The following is a 20,534-nucleotide window of genomic DNA, read 5'->3' on the forward strand; positions in this document are numbered from 1 at the left end:
ATAATATTTTGATTTCTGATTTTAATTTTGGGCAAACATCCATTGAGCAAGAGATCAAAGTTTCGTAGTAAACTTTGGTGCCGGCTTTCTCGGGGGGTTCTTACCGCTAGGCGTGGTCGCATCAAATCGTCTCTGCGAAGGCGGCGACTATTGTTCTAGGGCAGTGATCACACGATTACCCCTTCTCAGGCCTGCGTTTTAATTTCTTATCAAGAGGCCTAATTCAAGGTCTAATCCATTATGCCTCTCAGATTGCGACAAATGTTACTAAGATTCAAAGCCGAAAGCTATCTTTGCTGAATTCATAATATGAGGTTGCCCGACCTATATTTTGTTACCATTATCATTGTTGTTGTTATTAATTATTCTTTTATTCCCCAGAACTCAATCTTTTGGGGGGATTGTTGGAATAAATTAAAAGTTTGAGTTCTTATGAAAATATGATTTGTTGAGGGGTACATTTGCATAATGTTTATTCCTTATCCTCATATGAAACGCTTCCTCTTCTGTAATACTTTCTCCTTCTCCGCTCTTTCCTTCTCTGCTCTTTCCTCTTTTCTTCCGAGCGAAAATCTCTCCCTGCAATAACATCGGCGTCTTCTCCGCGACAGTGGAAATCTCTCCCGTGGTAACGTTGGCGTCTTCTACGGCCTTATCAACGACAACGGAAAATTCTCAAGGGCTATTAAAAGGGGATCTCAGGCAACTATGAAGAACAAGAAAGAAAAGAAAAACAGTGAGCAATTCTCAATCTCTCTCTCACAATTCTCTATAATATTTTGATTTCTGATTTTAATTTTGGGCAAACATCCATTGAGCAAGAGATCAAAGTTTCGTAGTAAACTTTGGTGCCGGCTTTCTCGGGGGGTTCTCACCGCTAGGCGTAGTTGCATCAAATCGTCTTTGCGAAGGCGGCGACTATTGTTCTAGGGAAGTGATCACACAATTACCCCTTCTCAGGCCTGCATTTTCTAACCCTCTTTCGAAATTTTTTGATTATTTGCAGTGTGTTTTCTAACATGTAGATGCGTGGATGTGTATTTTTCCTTCGATTCATCCTTGTCTAGCTTTTTCTTATAGCCTTCCTCTCTTTTTTAAGAAGTAATGAATATTTCTTTAACTATGTAACTTATCATCTGTAGAAGATTCCAAAGTGTCGTAAACTGCTGGCTGTTGGTGTAGTGAGCGAGCACATTTACTGTTAGTAGAAATTTCATGAATAATTTTGCTAGCTGCTAATTTCTTTTTATTGCCTTAATTTGGTACCATCTTTCACTTTACGTACTATATGATCGTATATAGATTATTATGCTAACTATTGCTTTTTTATGCCTTCAAGAAGATTTCTTGCATTTTCCACTGATTTCAGGCTCCTGGTCGTTGCTAACTTGTTTACATCGTATGACTGAGAAGCTGTTTCCAACGCACATAATGAAATTAAACCGGAGGAAGCTTCTAACACTAACTTGCTGATTACTCAGTAGAGTGTTTCCACGTTACAGTCTTGGCGTATAGATATTAGTATTGCTGTTTTTTTCACCTGATTTTGATTAGACGAGCAGAAAGAGACAAACACCCGATTCTTCATGCTTCTACAAAAAAGTTGGATATCATTCGACAAGTACCATTGCTAACTTAAATTGTTAAAGATGTGAACCTGCGTTAATTTGTTTATAACAGAATATAATCTTCATACTTCCCAACTCAAGCTTTGTTACAAATAATGGATACATCTCTTGTTAAGATTGTTGGATGCTATTTGTTACATAATGTCAAATTTTCTTTCAAGATTACGATAACTGACATGAAAAATTCGCAGAAATTTGTTTTACCAGTAGAGTTTGCATTTTTTTTCCCCTCTTCCCCCGTGTCGTGCGGGGGTATTTGCCAGTCTATCATAATGTAAAGGATGCTTGTCGTCTAAGCAAGATACTAATGCAATATTCCCTCTGATCTCTTCTAATCTCGATCCTCTCTAACCATTGATCTTCATTCTAATCCTTCTATTCTTCACTAACCTCATCCTATACCAGTTCAATCTATTTCCCTCTTTAATTTCATGGCAGAACGCGGGCATGTTTGGGGTCATACTTTCGGTTTAAAGTTCAAAAGGATTATGTGAGACAACAAAGTTTAGATGTGCAACACCCCATAGTTCTGGGGTTTAGGTCAAATTAACCGGAAAAAAAAAACCATGGTTCAATAAGCACACTGCGAAACAAAACCGGCGGCGTACAAAACTTCTTTCCTTCTGCGTGTAATAAATTCTATTCTTTTTCTAATAGCTTCCTTTTGCTGATTATTTCTTATTGATGAATCTTCTACTGTAAAGTATCCACTCATTTCTTGTATCACATAGTTTTGTCGATGTAAACTATCCTCAACCCTGTTATAGCAATTATTACTGCAGGATAAACTGTGACTAGCAAAGTGTGATTGGTAGAGAATCACCCTGTTATCTTCCATATATGCTAATTCAAGCAAGATAGACAAGATAGAACATCATAAATTAGTCTCAATTAAAATGTTTTATCAAGTGTATTCACAACATACATGGCCTTTTCTGGTAAGTCAAAAGCAGAATTCATGATTGCCAGGTAATCGATACAGATACAGTGAATACACCGAGTTTTGTAGGATATGTCTGTATGAATACACAAGAGCTTGATTGCCTCGTCAAAAGCTGTCGTCAACATCTTTCTCTTCACCATTCCGATCATCCTGCCCGTGCGTATATTGTTCCCTGCCAAAGATGAACACCAAGTAGTTAGGGCACGTCCTTATAGATGAGATGAGAACAGGAATTTCTAATTAAGAAAACAAGAATTCTAGATAAGTAACTCAAATACCAAGATCAATTCTAAATTTATGTGTCAACTTTAGTAATGACTATGGAAACTGTAAACTACAATGAGCTTCTGTGTTCAAGGTGAAATGGTTGGCATGGCCTATGCAATCATGAATCTCATAATAAGAATAAAAACAATCTAACATACGCAGTTTATGGAGTATCTTGACTAAAATTTACCATACTAGAATATAGGTTTAATGAGTTTCCATTTCAGCAAAAACATAGCTTACTGGTTATAAACTAACTTGATACATATTAAAAATTTAAAAGTACTAAGTTGCAAGATACCTCAATCTTTCACAAAGGCGTGCCAAAGCATCTGAACCAGCTCGAGATGCCACATCCTCAATCAAAAGTGAGTTAGACAGATTAACATTTTCTGCAAGCATGAACTCACATAACTCTTTCAGGGAGCAGGCATCAGTTAACACAGCTGAATGACCACCCCCAGCCGCAAGTCTCCTTACCTCTCCTATACACCTAGCAAAGTTTGAAAAACTAATCTTACTAGATTTATAATTCAAACATAAACCAAAGTATTATTGTTTCCTTCACAGTTTACCAACCAGTCAACAGGTGAAGGGTACCATGCATATGTACATTTATCATTTGCTGCTTGACCATAGCTATTATATCCCCAACCATAGATTCGTCCATCTTTCATAGATATTAGAGTGTGAGAGTGACCACATGTAACAAGCTCAACACCAGACGGTATGACCAGAGCGGGAATATTCCGAAGTAACGCATCAGAAGCGTTAGAAACACAAGAAAAGAAACCTTGCTGAGGGCCTAAACCTAACTGCCCAGCTTGTCCACCACCCCATGCATAAAGGGCACCTTTGGTAGTTAAAGCGCAAGAGTGAACACCACCACATGCAACATCCTTAACAACTATGCCCTCCAAGGAGACAACTCTCCTTGGAATTAATTCTTTATCGCAAGACTGAAGAGAGCAATGTCCAAGTTGCCCCATACTTCCCAGTCCCCAAGTATATCTGAAAATTGCAAGAGGTAACAGTTTATGCGACCTTGACTTGGTCATTCTTAATAAGGTTTAAATTTTGGAAGAGTAGATGTATGTGTTAACTGAAGTAAATTGTAGCTAGTGACATGAGTCACGACAAAACGCAAAATATATTCATGAAAAGGTACAAATGAAATGATTTCTAAACCATTAAATAATCATAAATAACAGAAAGGATAAATGATGTGCGTATATGCCACGGTTGTCCACAAAGTATATCTGGAATGTCAAATGACCCTGTCACTATACAAACCCCTGAAATTGTGGTGAGGATTGGAGGTTATAATTATATACTCTAGCATGGACATTTGCAAGGGGCAACAGTTTATCAAACCTTGATTGTTCAGAAGGTTTTTTTTTTTTTGCGTAAACTGCAAATAACCCACATTATTTATAAATTTAGTAGCACTTACCACCCCTCAGTTATTTTAGTAGCACTTCTCATCCCGAGATTCACATTTTGCGAAGGATAAAATTGCAAATAATCCCTGTTTGTATGAATCAAGGGTTGGTAAGTGATACTAAAACAGTTGAGGGATAATAAGTGCTATTGAAGTTACATACGAGGGAGGCTACCTGCAACCAACCCTTTTTTAAATAGTGGCTAAATGTACTAACTGAAGTAAATTGTAATGTTGTAATGTGTTCATCGCAGAACGCAGAAGATGATCCTGTAATTTAAAAATGAAATGGTTTCTAAATTATTAAAATAATAATGAATAACAAAAGAGGATAAATAATGCAGGTTTCTGGTTTCAAGGTTGCATGTAAAATACATTCTCAAAGATAACATGAAGAACTAGAATACATACTAATTGGTTTTATGAATGTGCAACCACATGCAATAACACTATTCTATTTCAATATTGCAGAAGCTTGAAAGATAAACACTGTATTTCTCCTATTTTTGATCCAGTACACATGACCACCAACAATGGATATACAGTACCAACTTATACTAGCCATAAGACATCAGTATGACACTCAGAGATACTCAGGAAAAAATCTCTTTTAGTCCAAGAAGCCACGAAATGGGCAAAAGTAATAATAAATTGTTGCCCCAAATGGTTGATTAGATATAGTTTTAACAAAGCAAATGGTATCAGGTCAAAAAAGTGCATGAAGTACACAGGCCTTCACAACGGAATAAGGACTAGTGAACATAGGATACATGTCCATTCTCGAAAATGATCAACATTTCATCATAATAGGCCAATATGTCATTCAGGCATTTACTTTTGTCCATTGACCCTCAAATAACCGTGCATTATTTTCCTTAGCCTTTCACCATAAACATTTATATCATCAAATTAATATTCAATACATAAAAAATTCCGTAGTATGCATACCTTCCCTACTGCCTTGGATTATCATCCAACTACAAACATAAACAGTGCAAGTAACAAAAGGGCTTCAGACAACAAGATAAGCTTGCAAATGCAACAAGTTTGTACAAATTATTGCAAATCCTATCTAAAAGAGCTTATTATCGTTGTTTGTTCAGAACACTTCTTATTGTTCAGAAGACTTCTTTTTTTCTGTTTGTTTCAACTTCCAATCTGTTATCCACTTATGTTTCTTAGACATTAGGAGGTAGCCTCTCGAGTTTGAGCAATTAAACTCATTATAGAATTTGTCGGTTGTCCTAATCTCTTGAAGGTTTCCTGTGAATCACGAACTATTTCACATCCTTCCAGTTGTTTAGAAGATACAAAAAGAGATTATATCATCATTTGAAGGACTTTACACGCAAGCTATGCAGGTGCACCTTTCAGGTCCATTCAAGACCTTCGTTACATTGTTGCTGGAGTAATTTGAGCTCAGTGATTCAATCTTTGTCCTTTGCTAGCCTATTTATTTAAGGACTATTCTCTAAGCAACTCTGTATTAGTATTCCACATATTACCATTCCAGTGCATATGTTTCTGAGCCTTTCCATTTTCAAAAAACTGTAAGTATATAGATCAACTTTCAATGAAAGAATTTTCAAACGTTTAATGGGACAAAAGGTAATTCTGTGGAAAACTAGTGATCCTACTAACGAACATGATACATTCTGGCAAACTAATCCTTCACCGATCTAGGATTATGCAAGTAGCAAACTAAGGAATTGATAAGATTTTATAGTAGTTAGTATAATTCTTTCCGAATAAATTGACACTGTTAGGCAGCAAGAAATTTCTATTGAACCGCTGGACAATGAATTAGCTGAACAACGCTTTCCCCCTGCAGTTCATCTCCCAAAACACTGAAACGCACTAGATGGGCATCCATAGCCCAATGAAAGCTGCATGTGCCATGTGAGAGAACCACATAATCTATATCTGAAAGTGGAGGGTGACTCCATAAAGCACTATGCTATCAGATGACTTACACCTCCCCATTTTCTGATAGAGCTGCTGTGTGATACTCCCCACATGACACTTGTGTAATCTTCACAAGCTCAGGGGCTTCATCTAGGAATTTTGCAAAAGAATTCAATATGCGAGCTCCCTGTAGTCCTTCACAAGTAATACCTCTTCCAAGCTGACCATACTCGTTGTAGCCTGGTTTAATCAGAACAGTAACACAAATATAGTTAATTGGTAATAACATTGAAAGCTCTTAGTATCTTCTCCTTATTGTGTTATTATATTAAATAAATATGTGTCGCATACAAGCAGCAGCAAGATGGTGAAGAATCACTGGGGTAAGATGCAAAAATTTGGATGTCACAATGTTGTAGCTAGTAAGAATAGTGCAGAAAAAGGAAAGTTTAAACAATAAAGCACGGATATAACCAATTCTGAATGCCTAGATAAACTGCACTTAGAAACATATGGAAACTGTTCAATATTTACCCCATGCTTGCAGTAGACCGTCCTCAGATAGAGCCACCACATGAACTGCTCCACAAGAAACTTGACGTATAATCTGCTTGGGAAACAGCAACAAAACCAACAACAATGGCAAATTATTACATTTGCCAAGTCTGTGCAAGGGTAGCAAATAAACAACTACAGGCAATAACTAACTAACATGGCCATAAAAGATCAAACATAGCCACGCTTCTAAACAAGTGAGCAGTCTTCAAGGGTATATGGAGATGCTCATTATTTTTTAATCTGATATATCAAATAATTGAAGTGTCTAACCATATAAATGTCAAATAACAGCCTTAAGGATATCACTTACTGTGTTTGTGGAAAAGGCTCCCCAAAATAGGCGAGGATAATTTGAACCCTGAAACCAGAAAAACGTAGGTGAAGACTAAAATGCATGCCCAGGAAAAAGCTAGAGAGCTAACAAAGAGAAAGAGAAACTAACAACAAGAGACAAAACCTGATTCTGCCCCCAGACCCAGAGCCTGCTTGAAGATGTAGAGTCATCTTTTTGCTGAGGTTCGGCAATAGCAGCTGTACAATGTGCTCCACAAGACACAGATTTCACAAACTCAGACTGCAACAATTTGACCTTTTTTGGGTGCTTTGTACTCTCTTCAGTTCCATCTCCTAGTTGACCAAAGTCATTTGCACCTAATTTGATAGTGAACATGATTAAATAGTCACCTTCAGAGGAAGAGGATTCTTTGCATAGTTCAACTAAGAGAAAAACGAAAGAATGACTGAGAATAATTTGGACTGGTTAAAATTTGCTAAAAGAAATATCTTATAAGATATTGACTGAAAACTGTTAGATAACTACTGTAATCCAGGGGTTGGTTGATGTACTCTAGGCCAAGATGAACATTGGTACGGTTTCAAAGGGAAGAATAAATGAATCGACTGCTTACGTTGTACGCATTAAAGACCTTGAAAGTCTAAATAGTTGGATGTGCATCAGGCAGTGAGAGGCAGCACAAATGTAGAGGGGAAATCATTTATTTTTGTCATAAGTTCCTGCCACTACACCAAACTATAAAGTTGTGGTTACTGTTGAGGGTTATAATTCTATATTCTAACAATTTTTAACATACGCTTGTGGGTGCACATAAGCAGCCTAATCACTCATACTTAGGCTTAAGTGTTTTAAAGGTGAAAGGCAAGGTCAAGGCCACAAGGTCCTATGTTGCCTGAAGCAAGGGGCACTAGAAAAGAGATTGCCCAAGCAAAGCAAGGCAACAAATATTCAAAAATTTCATAAATTTATGCATAATGCATAATTATATGTCGCACCCTAGGCCCGTGGGCCCGTTGGCGCATGCAAGCCGTGAGACCCACCGACAGCAACTCGATGTTGGCTAAAGACTACTGTCAAAATGCTAGCATTAGTAGTTCTTGAGCCTTGGGCTTTTCTCTATTTAAATCACTAATATTTCTTTATATTAGTCCATGTGGGACTAAAGTATGGGTGTCACAATCACCCTACCTTACAAAGACGACGTCCTCGTCGTCATGACACCTTACAAAGACAACGCTCTTGTCGTCATGACACCTTACAAAGACGACATCATCGTCATCATGACATGACAACTAGCACATCCTAGTGTTATTGTCAGACAATGTGGACTCTAGAGGTGGCTCCTACGGGCTCTAAAGGTGACTCTCACCTCATCCACGCAGTGTAGCACTTAGCCCTATATAACACTTAGCTTCACACTTCCGACTGGCATCTGCTCTGATACCATTTGTCACACTCTAGACCCGTGAGCTCGTTGACGCATGCAAGCCGTGAAACCCACCGAGAGCAACTCGATGTTGGCTAAAATTCACTATCAAAATGCTAGAACTAGTTGTTCTTGAACCTTGGAATTTTTTCTATATAAACCACTAACATTTCTTCACATTAGTCCATATGAGACTAAAGTGGGGGTGTCACATTATACACCATTGATAAATTTAGAAGACAAATTCAAAAAATTCATAAAAATAACAAACAATGCACACTTTAATCCATCTCAAGCCAGATGTCTGCTCACATTCGACATCTTTATCATTTTGTTAAAAATCCAGTAATCAACCAAAAAGTAAACAAAGAAAATAAATTTTACCTTGGTGGCTGTAGGTGCAAGAGGGGTCTAAGGTTGTCCAAGGTAGCCATCAAAGGCCAAAGGAAGGAAAAGGAAAAGAACTGATATGGTATAATCCTTGAATACATTCACCCTCATAATATAATTTTTACAATATAGTGTACCAAATGGAGTTCGTTCAACGTAATTTAACATATAAAAGGGTGCCGAATAGCTCTGTCACAATTCAAAATAAAAGTGAGCATCTTCCGCACCTCGCCACATCTCATGTGCCTTAGGTGAGCACCTGGCCCTTAGGCATCTTATGTGCTCGTATTTGTGACCCTTACCGGGTGCTAAGGTATAGAATTGCCTTGCCTGAGCATCTGAATTCAGAATCAGGCATGGCATATTAAACCATTGTATGGATTGTCAACCAACAACATAAACAGAGATATGTTAATTTTTCACGAACATACATCTTAGATTTTTAAGGAAGAGGGAAAAGATAGATTTTATTGAGGCATGATTCAAAACTAACACTGAAGCCCTATATTTGAACATACTAGGCACCAAAGTCTATACATATTCCAAAGTCCACCTCAACTCAATGAACACAACTTGATCTCTAAGACGGGTGGATCTGTTATGGGGCAGTGGAGTCAAGTGCCCACACTGACCCCATAAGAAATATAATTATTATTAAACCCTTATATCAATTTGCCCTTATACTATATGCCCCATAGGCTCCCTAGCTGATGAAGAATGACGAAGATGCTAAACAATTCTCTCTATTCATTTTTTTATTGAAAAAAAATTTGCTGACTCATTGGATTTTCATGATAAGGAAGGGAGCAAAGAGAAAGATGAATATCGACCTCTTTACTTTTGGCTGCTTGGTGTTTAGCTAAAGGCCTCTGTTGCACTAGTACAAGTCACTATAGGTACAGGCACAGGACAAGGAAAATTTGTAAAAGGTAGGGTACAGGAACACGGCAATATAAAAATTTATACACATATTTATGTTTTGAATTTAATAATTTATATGAGAACAAGGATGAGAATTAGAGTCCTATAACCGTTTTAAGTTTCTTTTGTTATGTGGATTATAAATTGAAAAATCACTAGTTTTTAAGCTAGACATCCAAATGGCCCTTCGAAATCATAATTCGGAATCTAACATTTTTCCAACAAGTTGTCAAGAAGTGGGTGTGAAGTGTAGGATATATATCCAAAAAAATGTATGACAAGTATTTTAAATTAAAACATGTATTGTATAACTGAGTACACACCCAAATAAATGTAAGCATTTATGCAAGGAGTGTCCAAAGAGTTTGTGTGGGGGTAAGGGTAGGTGTTGAGTATAAGTACGGCTTCAAATTAGAAATACCTAGATAACATCAGTAGGCTTTGGACATGAAAATTTATTTAATTCCATCACTTTCTCATTTGCAAGTGTTTTGTGCCTTATGGACTTTTCCTATTGGTGTGATGCATGCCACTTTGGTGCTTATGAAGCACCTAAATTTTTTTCTTTTGTCCAAAGCTCCTTTGTTTTTTGTGGTTATTAAGGGTAGAAGTAGTCTAATGGTTTGAGTATTCAGGTAGGTGGTAGCTTTGGCTTTTTATGTTTTGCAGATGGAAGACAACAAGGCCTTATGAAAGATCAAAGTTTATGGATCCACCCCTGTCTAAAATGATTGGATATTAAGGACCTTAGGCTTATAATCCTCCTTCAAATCTGCAGTTCACCTAAGCAGACCATAAACCCAAAACAATTTGAGCAGAACTGCGACCTATGCAAACAAGCAACAAGGACCACATTTTATGGGCAAGAAAACACCATTTATCGCTTCCATTCACAACCACCAAATTGGTTTACATGAGCTTGGGATGTTAGTGAGTTTACACATTGACATGGAGTTTCCAAACAAAGCTACGACTTCGATGTAATGCCAAAATTCTTTATAGTAGAAGTGTCTGCTATAAAGGATTACGGTAGATCTTCAATATGCCAAAACAAAACACCAAGAATAAAGCCTTGATGGATGGATGATGCGCAACAATAGAGGTATTTCATATGAGGTAAAACTACATCCTTTACTCTTTAATTTCCTAGGGAAGAAACTGTTTAGTTACCACTAGTGGCAACCACAATCTATGAAGCACAGACACGGACACGACGACATGGACACAACACAGACACGGCAAAACCCAAAAAAATAGGACACGACTAGATTTTTTAATAGTATTATTATATATAGATCAATATTGAATTAAATTCCTATTACATTTTCATATTGTTTGTTATGTAAAGTGGAGATTATAAATAAGAAACTAAAGGAAAGTGTGTGTTGCAGGTGTGAATTAAAAACTACAATAGTAATAACAATAAATTAAAAATTAATAATAGTAAAATAGTAACTAAAATCATAATTAACAGTAAATTAAAAAATAAAACCCTAATTAATCAACAGTAAATTAATGGAACACGAACTCTAATTAATTAACTGTAAATTAATATAAAATAATAAATTAAAATGAAAAAAAGTAAAATCCTACTATTGTTACAAAAAATAAATCCCAGATCCCATTTATATGTTATTCTAGCATTTTTATGTCATTCTCACATTTTTATACAGTAAGGAGATAAAAACAGAGAATTAAAATAAAAAAACAGTAAAAAGAGAGAGAGAAAAAGAGCTATAAAAACGAAGAGGGAGAGATCGGAGAGAGGAATTAGGGATCGAAAAAGGGAAAGAATCAGATGAGAGAGAGAGAGAGAGAGAGCGCGACTGAGAGAGAGAGAGAGAGAGATCAGAGAGACTGAGAGAGAGAGGAAGTCACAGATCGGAGAAAGAGAGAGAGAGAGAATTAGAGAGAGAGAGAGAGGAAGTCAGAGATCGGGGAGAGAGATTCAGAGATCGGAGAAAGAGAGTCGAGATCGAAGAAAGAGAGAGAGAGAGAGAATCAGAGAGAGAGAGAGGAAGCAATCGGAGAGAGACAAACCGACGAGGACGACGAGGCCGATCGACGACGACGACGACGTCGGCAAGCACGATCGATGACGACAGCGAGTATCGAGAACGATGATGGGGGTGATTTTCTTTCCGTCGGGACCGAGAGAGAGAGAGAGATGACAAGCGATCGGGTGAGTGGAAAGTTAAAACTAGGGTTGGGGATCTGGGTTTGGGTTTCGGGTTTGCAGGTTTTCTTCCATTTCTTTTTCTCCCTCTCAGCCGTGTCGAGAAGGATTCGCCGTGTCGGGAGCGTGTCGAAGGCGAGTCGAGGTGTTGACCGCGTGTCCGACGAGTGTCGAACGTGTGTCCGCGTCCGACGCATGTCAAAGACGGACTCGCCGGCCATTTTGAAGAGTCGGTGTTTCATAGACCACAATTTTAGAATCTTAGAGTTCATGTGATTCCTTGAATTAACAATTAAATCTGAGAACTATTTCCAAAAAAATTCAATAAATATGACATATCATAGATGAACATCTATATTGTGTGTATCTATTATAAGCCATAAGGTGTTAGTGTGCATGGCACTTGTAACATAGCCTATTACATAAAGCAGTAATGAACAATTGCTAACATAAAATGGGCTCAGCTCCAATACACCTAACATGGAGCCACATGCCAGTCTTTAACTTCTTGTTCTTTCAAAAACAGTAAGCGAAAAAAATATTCTTGCTTTTTGAGGATCACTTCCCAGCATAGTTTTCCTATAAAAATATACTCGGTCATTATATTAGTTTGGACTTCCCCTTTTCTTTTATCATATATGATTTGGTTTCCATCGGCAGTTTCATATCATTTATGGTCATCTTAACTGGTCATTATAATTATGCATTTTCCACTTTTTCCATATATTTATTTTATTCTAATTCTTTCTATTCACATTTTGTACATATCATAAGGCGTCTTTTAAAGATAATCATTGCTATGTTCCCTAATGTATTAGCATAAACGTAGAACATAGTAGCAACATAGTAGCTAAAAGATAGTAGCCAGATATCCTTACCATTTTTTCCTAGATCATTAGAATGCTATGAGTTCTCCATTTTAACAGTATGATCTTATGGTTTTCTCTCTTCTAAATAGGATAATATAGCGCAATCATGTGATACATGTCAAAGGTAATTGCTTATTCTTAGCAAACTCTATTCCAAACCTGACTTTAATGTTGGTAACAGAATCAGATATGAAATATTGAAGTAAACCGTTAAGTCTTAGTTCCACTTTCTACCTGATCCTACTCCAATATTCTTAGTATCCCCAACCTCTAGCCTCCATAAGACAATTATGTCTTTGTTAATCCTCTTTGCTAATTTTTCTCACTGGCAAAAGGGACAAATAACTACAAATCTCACTTGTCTGGATTGTCTTCTAATAGCCCAAAAAAAAAGGTGTGATAAAGAATATATTTTTGAAAGGAAATAAAATAAATTAAAAATTATTAAAAATATGAAAGAACAAATCAAATCCTAATGCTCAGACAACATTAAATGACAAACTGATTTGTTAGGCTAATTATTAAGTCCATGCAACATACAAATTTGGATGTAACTAATTATAGGAGAATTCTTGTATTAGATTCTTCTCAACAACCAATACTTGGCACATTCAAGTAGCATCGGAAGTACACATTTCTAATGAAATATAATGACAATTTGTGGAAAAAATAATAAACATAGATAAACTAAACTTCTACTCAAAAGTAGAGATATGTAATGCCCTAAAGAATGTAGTATAGAATTTAATAGCTATGGAAGGAAGGGATAGAAGTCAAGCATCCCCCTCCCTTTTTTTTAGATTCTCTCGTAACAATCCATAGAATTGAACTTGTCCTTTAGGCAGTGTATATCGATACATTGGCCAATACATAGAGTTTAGTAGTCAAGTTTAGTGGCCACAATGATATTTACATGTTTACATCATTTTTTATTTTCTAGAATTTTTTCAATATATCGGTTGATATCTGCAATATCGGTCGACATTTCTATGTGAAAATATTAGCCAATATTTTGTTTCTTAAGATTTGGGTTTTTTTTTGGCTCCTCGACCCGGCCCAAATACCAAACAAAACTCTCCATTTGCTTCAGAAATCAAAATCAATCTCACAAAAACCCTAACCCTTACAATACGGTGCTCGCCGCTCTGACTCTTTCTTTCATGTCTCTCTCCCCTCTCTCTACCCTCTCTCTCCCTCACTCTTTGTGTCCTCTTTCTCACCGTGCTCTCTTTCCTCCTCAAAATCTTTATCCTCTCTCTCCACCCTCTCTCTCCCCGCCTTCTCTGTCTCTCTCCTATGCTCTCTAATCTCTCTATGTTCCTTTGAAGTTGTGTATTTGGAAAGTTTCATAACGCTATCGAGAAAAAAGTTTTACAATCAATTAGTATTCCTACATATATATCATGATACAATTTCTTATGCTTAGAAATCATAAGATATATTTAGATTACGTATTGAAGTGTTATATTATGTATTAATATCATCCAATATAACACCCCGATATTTACTACATGTCTTCGATTTTTGCAATTCGATATGAATTTTGGTCATCCAATATTTATCCGATGTCAAATATTTGAAACAATTAATGTAACTGCAAAAAATAATGTCCATTTGCACTGGATGTGCTTGATGCGTAGAGCGCAAACTAACTCTCAAAAAGAAAACACCACGATCACCTTCTTAAGCCCAGCTACCACAACAATTCTAAGCAAGAACAACAAAAAGTTGTCAAAAGTCACGATGGTGCACAAGGACCATCAAAGATAAGCTATACATGGGTGTAAAGCAGGACGTGATCAAGTTGAAGAGCTAATCATGGTAGACGAGATGCAAAGCAAGCAAATTACCAAGTAGAGATAGGCATACACAGAAGTCACCACATGGATAAGAAGTTGATGCCAGCTCATAGCCCTTTTCTCCATGTATGTCTCAAATTCCAAACAAAATGTTAAAAGCACATAGTTGGCTTTGATTCAAAAAAATGCGAATAGATTAGATATAATTCATTTCTTATTTTTTATACAAGTAATGTGTGCATGGTACACTAGGCAACTAGTAAAGAAGCAACTTGTCTTATACTCCTTCTGCATGGTTTTATGATTTCCATTTCCTAAAATTTAAATTAATAAATATTTCTCAACAAACAGAGAAAATCAAGTATCAAACTATGACTAGATGTAGACGAGCATCTGTTACTCTTAAGATATCACCTTTTATAATATACATTTTTAATGAAGTTGTTAAAGTATGTAGAAGAACTACTTTATAGAAGTACATATTATCTTCCTAAGTCTTATTCCTTTAGAATTTTAGCAGAATCAGACCTTGCTCTAGATTTTCACTCGCTGCAAAATCGACAATCCTAGTGAATTAGACATTTGTCTTCTAGTTGCCGTCATGTGGTTGTGTGATCGCTATTTCCTAAAATTTGAGAGATCAAGATTTTATAATAGTAGACACAGTATAATCAAACAATTTTGAGAGATCAAGATTTTATAATAGTAGACATAATCAAACAATTCTAGCTAGGATTTCATGTAGAGAAGCATCATTTACACTTTAAGTTTGATACACCCTTTCAAAACAATATTTCTTATAAAATTTTCGCAAACAATATAGTAAAATTGTTTGAAATAAGTATCAACTTCCTGGTCCTTAATTTATTGAAGACTTGCACTTACTTTAAAATGGATGATCCACATAAATAAGCAATTTTATCCAACCAATATCATGAAATTCTTCTAGCTCAAAACATGGAATCCGGAATAAAAAACAAAACCATCTTTCAATTTTTCCCTTTGATATTTTAGATGAAGAGCACTTGAAGACTATATATTTATTAAAATAAATGAGAAGAATACAATTGAAGTGGTAGAGGTAAGAAGAGGCTAGTGAATGTTACTTGGGGAAGAGATACTATAGCTAAAGGCCCTAATTACGGAGGCCAATGGTCAAAGGACAAAGAAATCATCTTAATAAAGTGTCAAGCTACTATTTTTTGGTGTGAAATACCCCTTTTACCTTTCAACCCAAATTAACAAACAAATAGCAATGGAGGATACGTTTGATGACCGTTATTGGTGAATGGCAGCTTGAACCCTCTCTATCTCCTAGAGATCCGCTATGGTAGGAAGTTGTGTTGATAGTGGTAACAAATGGTGTTGATAATGAATGAGAAAGAAGAACATGATCTTATATGAAAGCAATGTAAAAAGAGATAGATGAAGGTGTTAGGCACTTTGTGGCACAGGATAGGACGTATTTGGTCTTGCTAGTGGTCAATCTACGATCATGCAATCACATAGAAACTTAACGCTACAGAGGGGTTACATAAATGTAGGTTTCAGATGGTGTTGGAATCCTCCTAATAAGAAGATTAATTCAGGTAGACTATGAATTGTTCCCCAAGGCATAAAACATCAAATTTTTTACGTAAATGCCTGATACATTTAACTTTCATTGGTGATTGTTGAGTTAACAAACAAGTAATATTAAATTTAGTAGATCGAACAAATAATGAAGGTTGGATATTAAAGTTTGGGTGACTATGTAGTTATATTTCTAGGACCACATGAGTAACCAAGCACTTTAAAATTGAGACTGTGTAAGAAACCAAGCGCTTTTAAGTTCTAAGTGGGAGTACACTAGAGCAATTCAGTGCACTTTTGTAGAGGGATAAAAAAGCTATTTTAAGGTTTGTATCATCGGTCCAAGTGCCACCAAAAAAGTATTGTGCACACACAAAATTTGATGCCCAAAGAGAAGCACGTGAAATCTTAACCACCCCTTTCCAAAATCTGGAGATATGGCTAACAAGTTTCGCAAAGATCACTGAGCCTCCTTCAATAATAGTATTTACAGATGAGACACTTAATCCCATGTTGTTGATTATTGATTAAGAAAGGTTTCCACCACCATTTAAAATGAAATTAATATTAAATAAGAAAAAGCTGTGAGCACCACATCCCCCAACATAGTCAATGAGAAGAAACACTTACAATTGACCAATCGAAGCCCCCTGCTTAAGCCACTGTATGCACATTTTATTCTTTCTTTTGCAAATCTTATACCTTTGAATCACCATACAACTGACCAATAAGTTTACTTATGTAGACGAGTGTTCCCTTAAAAACGACTCTATAGTCCTTATAATCAAACTCATAAAAGGAGGTGATCCACCCAACATGATTTGATAGGATCTTTTGGAGTTTAATAAAGATGGAGAAGTAGTTTGTAGATCAAAATAATTAAGTTATTTAATGTTCCTATCAAGTAGTTGCCTCTAGACTACACACATTCGAGTCATGAATACATGATACATTGAATCATGATAGCGAAGTCATAGGAGATGAACTTTGGAGTTTCGTCTTTTGAGAGAAAAAACATAACATTGAAAAACTTGAGATAATCAGGGACCTCACATATTTAAACTAATAGTGGTCATCGTAGTAGCAATACAGTTAACACCTTTGACGCATCATTGTTTCTTGTGATCATGTTGGTTGCTTCTACTTTAATAAGGCACAATACAATTAGAAATAATAACTTGCAGTTGAGAATTAAGTTTGTTCAATATAGTTAACACTAATGGAAATATATTATTTGGAATTTCAACAGATGCTATGAGAATGGGAGTATGTGTTATAACAAGAGGGTTGCTAGTAGGTAATAGCGTTCCAATCTTAAGTTGGCCAAGACTTGCGTACACGGTTATACCTCAAATCAATGTTGACTTGAGGAGAGACGAGTGAGGAAGCGTTGGTGAAGAGGGATTTAACAAGAAGAGTGAGGAAATTGAACGAAGGAATAAGAGCCAGGAGAACATTTATAGGTTGCACAAAGGATGTATCAGCAATAAGGGTGCACAAAAATATCTGTATCAGAGGAAATATTTGAATCTGTACCTGTTAGGATGCAGATATGGTTACTAAAATCTATATCTGACAGAATATGGCTACAGATACGGATGTGTAGTGAAATATCCGGATCTATATCTGAAATACTCAAATATATGCTGGTCATACAGTTATAGCAATTTTAATCCTTAGATTAATGAATTTGAGCTTAAATTTTGATGATCAAGAAATCGAATCTTAGCTTTTTCAGATACAACTAAAATGTTAATGAACACTCTTGTATTATATAATTTATATATTTTTCAATATAATCTAATTTTCTTATATTTGTTTAATGCCGTGCATATCCATTTATATATCTGCATGTATATTCGTATCCATATCCAATTTTAGCGCATATGGATATGAACTTTCATTATCCAGGCATATTTGTAGCTCCATCCATGATTGGTAAGTGGATATGGATATGATAAGTATCATAGTCAAGCTGTATCCGAATTGTATGCACCCCTAATTAGCAACCAAAACAAGATGTTAAGGAGAGTAAATGGACTGGGCCTTTAATACTAAGGTCGAATGTGAAAGTTACATGGGAGGGGATGATCGCTATTATGTTGACCGATATTGCTAGGAGGCTAGCTATTATGAACAAATTGGAGAACATAAGCCTAGGGCTCATTTATAAATGGGTATATTTCACATAATTATCATAAACTATTAAGGATTTGGCACAAGAGTATACAAACTAATTTTATTAGTAAAACACCACAAATGTTTTTGACTAAACTGCCATGACAGCTTGATATTATGTAAGTTGGCATGTCATGCACGTCGTATACTTTGAACATTTGTGCCATTGTTTACTTTAAACTGCTACTCTTTCACTATCTACCTCTTCTTAACTATTCGGGGTTCCTTAGACTTTTGAACAACGTTGTTGGCACTAGAGATGTAATTTTATGATATGTATTATTGCTTGCATAAAAGTCCGTGGTATATTTCTCTAAAAGGTGATGATAAGTAGAATTAATGGATTGGGCCTTTAATACTAAGGTCAATGTGAGAGTTACATTAGGATTGGATGATCATTGCTATGTTGACCGATATTGCTGTTCGGCTAGCTATTATGAACAAATTGGAGAACATAAGTAATGGGGCTTATTATATAAATGGGTATATTTTCACAAAATTATCATGAACTATTTAGGATTTTGCACAAGAGTATCTAAACTAATTTTATTAGTAAAACACCACAAACGTTTTTCAATAAACTACCACGACTGATAGATAGTATGTAAGTAGGCGTGTCATGCACATCATATATTTTGAACATCTGTGCCCTTATTTACTTTAAACAGCTACTCTTTCACTATCTACCTCTTCTTAACTATTGGGGGTTCTTTAAACTTTTTGAACAACGTCGTTGACACTCGTGAGATAATTTTATGATATGTACTATTTCTTGCATAAATGTTGGTGGTAGTTTTCTCTAAATTTATGGTATTTTTTGTGCAAACCCCACAATAAATCATGGCAGTTTAGTGAAATTTATCCTTTATAAAGGATCTGCACAATTTAGGTGCAAAAATAACGACATCAGGGAAAGTGAGACAAAGGATATTAGTTCTGTGGCTGCAAAAATAACACCTCTGAAGTTAGAATGGTCGAGCAATTTGTGTGAGAAAATTGCACACAGAAGACATAGGGTAGGAGCAGAAAACATGAACAAAGAAAGTCAACAAATTCAATTCAAATGGGATCTTCCTGCATAATGTTAAAACAAGGCCTTCAATCTCATGCATCTGAATAATACAGGATTGCCTGATGGTCCTAAAGGGTGACGAAAGGTCTAGACCCATAGATCCATGGGAGCCAGATGGATGTTTTGTCCTGGGATCAATGGTGTCCTGAGTAGATGGAGGATTCCACTATCTTTGAAGCAATCTAGCTGGCTATTCGTTGAAATGAAAACGAATGATGGTGTTAGTGAATGACTGGACAATGTGGTGTTTCGAAGGGTGCCAGCAAAGTATTTTCAGCATTAAGGATGATTTAGAAAATTTTTTGGTCTTTAAGCACAACAAAGTTGCAGTTGTTGGTTGGCAACAAAACAAGAGTCCTGGAGCAGGGTTAATGCAGTAGATTTTTATTGGGTAGAGAAATTGGTCAAAGAGGTATCCATTTAATGATGATGCAGATGACTCTATCAGATCCTCCAAACAATGTGAATGGGAGTGGACGTGGTTGAAATTAGCTGTCGCAGAAGCAACATATAAGAGGTAGACTTCATACAAAAGAAGAAAGGGTTGCTGGAGGCAATCTGAACTTGGTGTACATCTATTATTAATGAGATGCCCGAAGAAGAGAAGGAACCATGCGGGCAAATAATATTCATGAGAGGTTGGTAGAAAATTTGAGGCAACTTCACCATCAAATCTATGGGAAATCCACCTACAACGCCATTGTTAGACTTGGCAAAGAGCTGGGGAACGAAGTCATGGGTGATGCTTATAATAAACATGAGCCTAGAATGATATGGTAACCTTGAACAATTAGTCACAGACGGAATTCAGGACAAAAGAATTTAGCAAAGCCGGGAGAGGGTGTTAAGGAAAAAAAAATCCTGATAAATTCTTATCGTGAGGATGTCAAGGAATTTGCTTTTGGCCTCTCGTAATTAATTAGACCATCTTCCTTTATTCTATGAATCAATCTACCTCTCAATGTAAACTCAATTCCAAGCAAATCAACTAGTTACCAAACAAAAGCATCAACATTAAATAAACTTCCAATTATGCGAAAATCAAAACCTGAGAAGCAAAATAACATAGAGATTACTAACCCCACGTGTACAGC

The 20,534-nt window shown here is 36.1% G+C and overlaps 1 protein-coding gene and 1 long non-coding RNA gene across 2 annotated transcripts; one reads left to right on the forward strand and one right to left on the reverse strand.

Annotated features, from left to right (window-relative positions):
- LOC109849845 lies at positions 504-1,793 on the forward strand. Its single transcript, XR_002249247.1, has 2 exons — positions 504-736; positions 823-1,793. It is a non-coding gene; the product is annotated as an uncharacterized LOC109849845 (long non-coding RNA).
- Positions 2,489-20,533, reverse strand: LOC109847512 (ultraviolet-B receptor UVR8; the record flags this gene model as incomplete). Its single annotated transcript, XM_020416739.1, has 8 exons — positions 2,489-2,743; positions 3,140-3,331; positions 3,418-3,849; positions 6,253-6,424; positions 6,719-6,791; positions 7,053-7,100; positions 7,200-7,393; positions 20,521-20,533. Coding segments are annotated over 8 exons (1,191 nt in total), but the record flags the coding sequence as incomplete, so codon positions are not given.

This window comes from Asparagus officinalis, chromosome 7 (genome assembly GCF_001876935.1).
Source record: "Asparagus officinalis chromosome 7, Aspof.V1, whole genome shotgun sequence".
In the NCBI taxonomy this organism is placed as follows: domain Eukaryota; kingdom Viridiplantae; phylum Streptophyta; class Magnoliopsida; order Asparagales; family Asparagaceae; genus Asparagus; species Asparagus officinalis.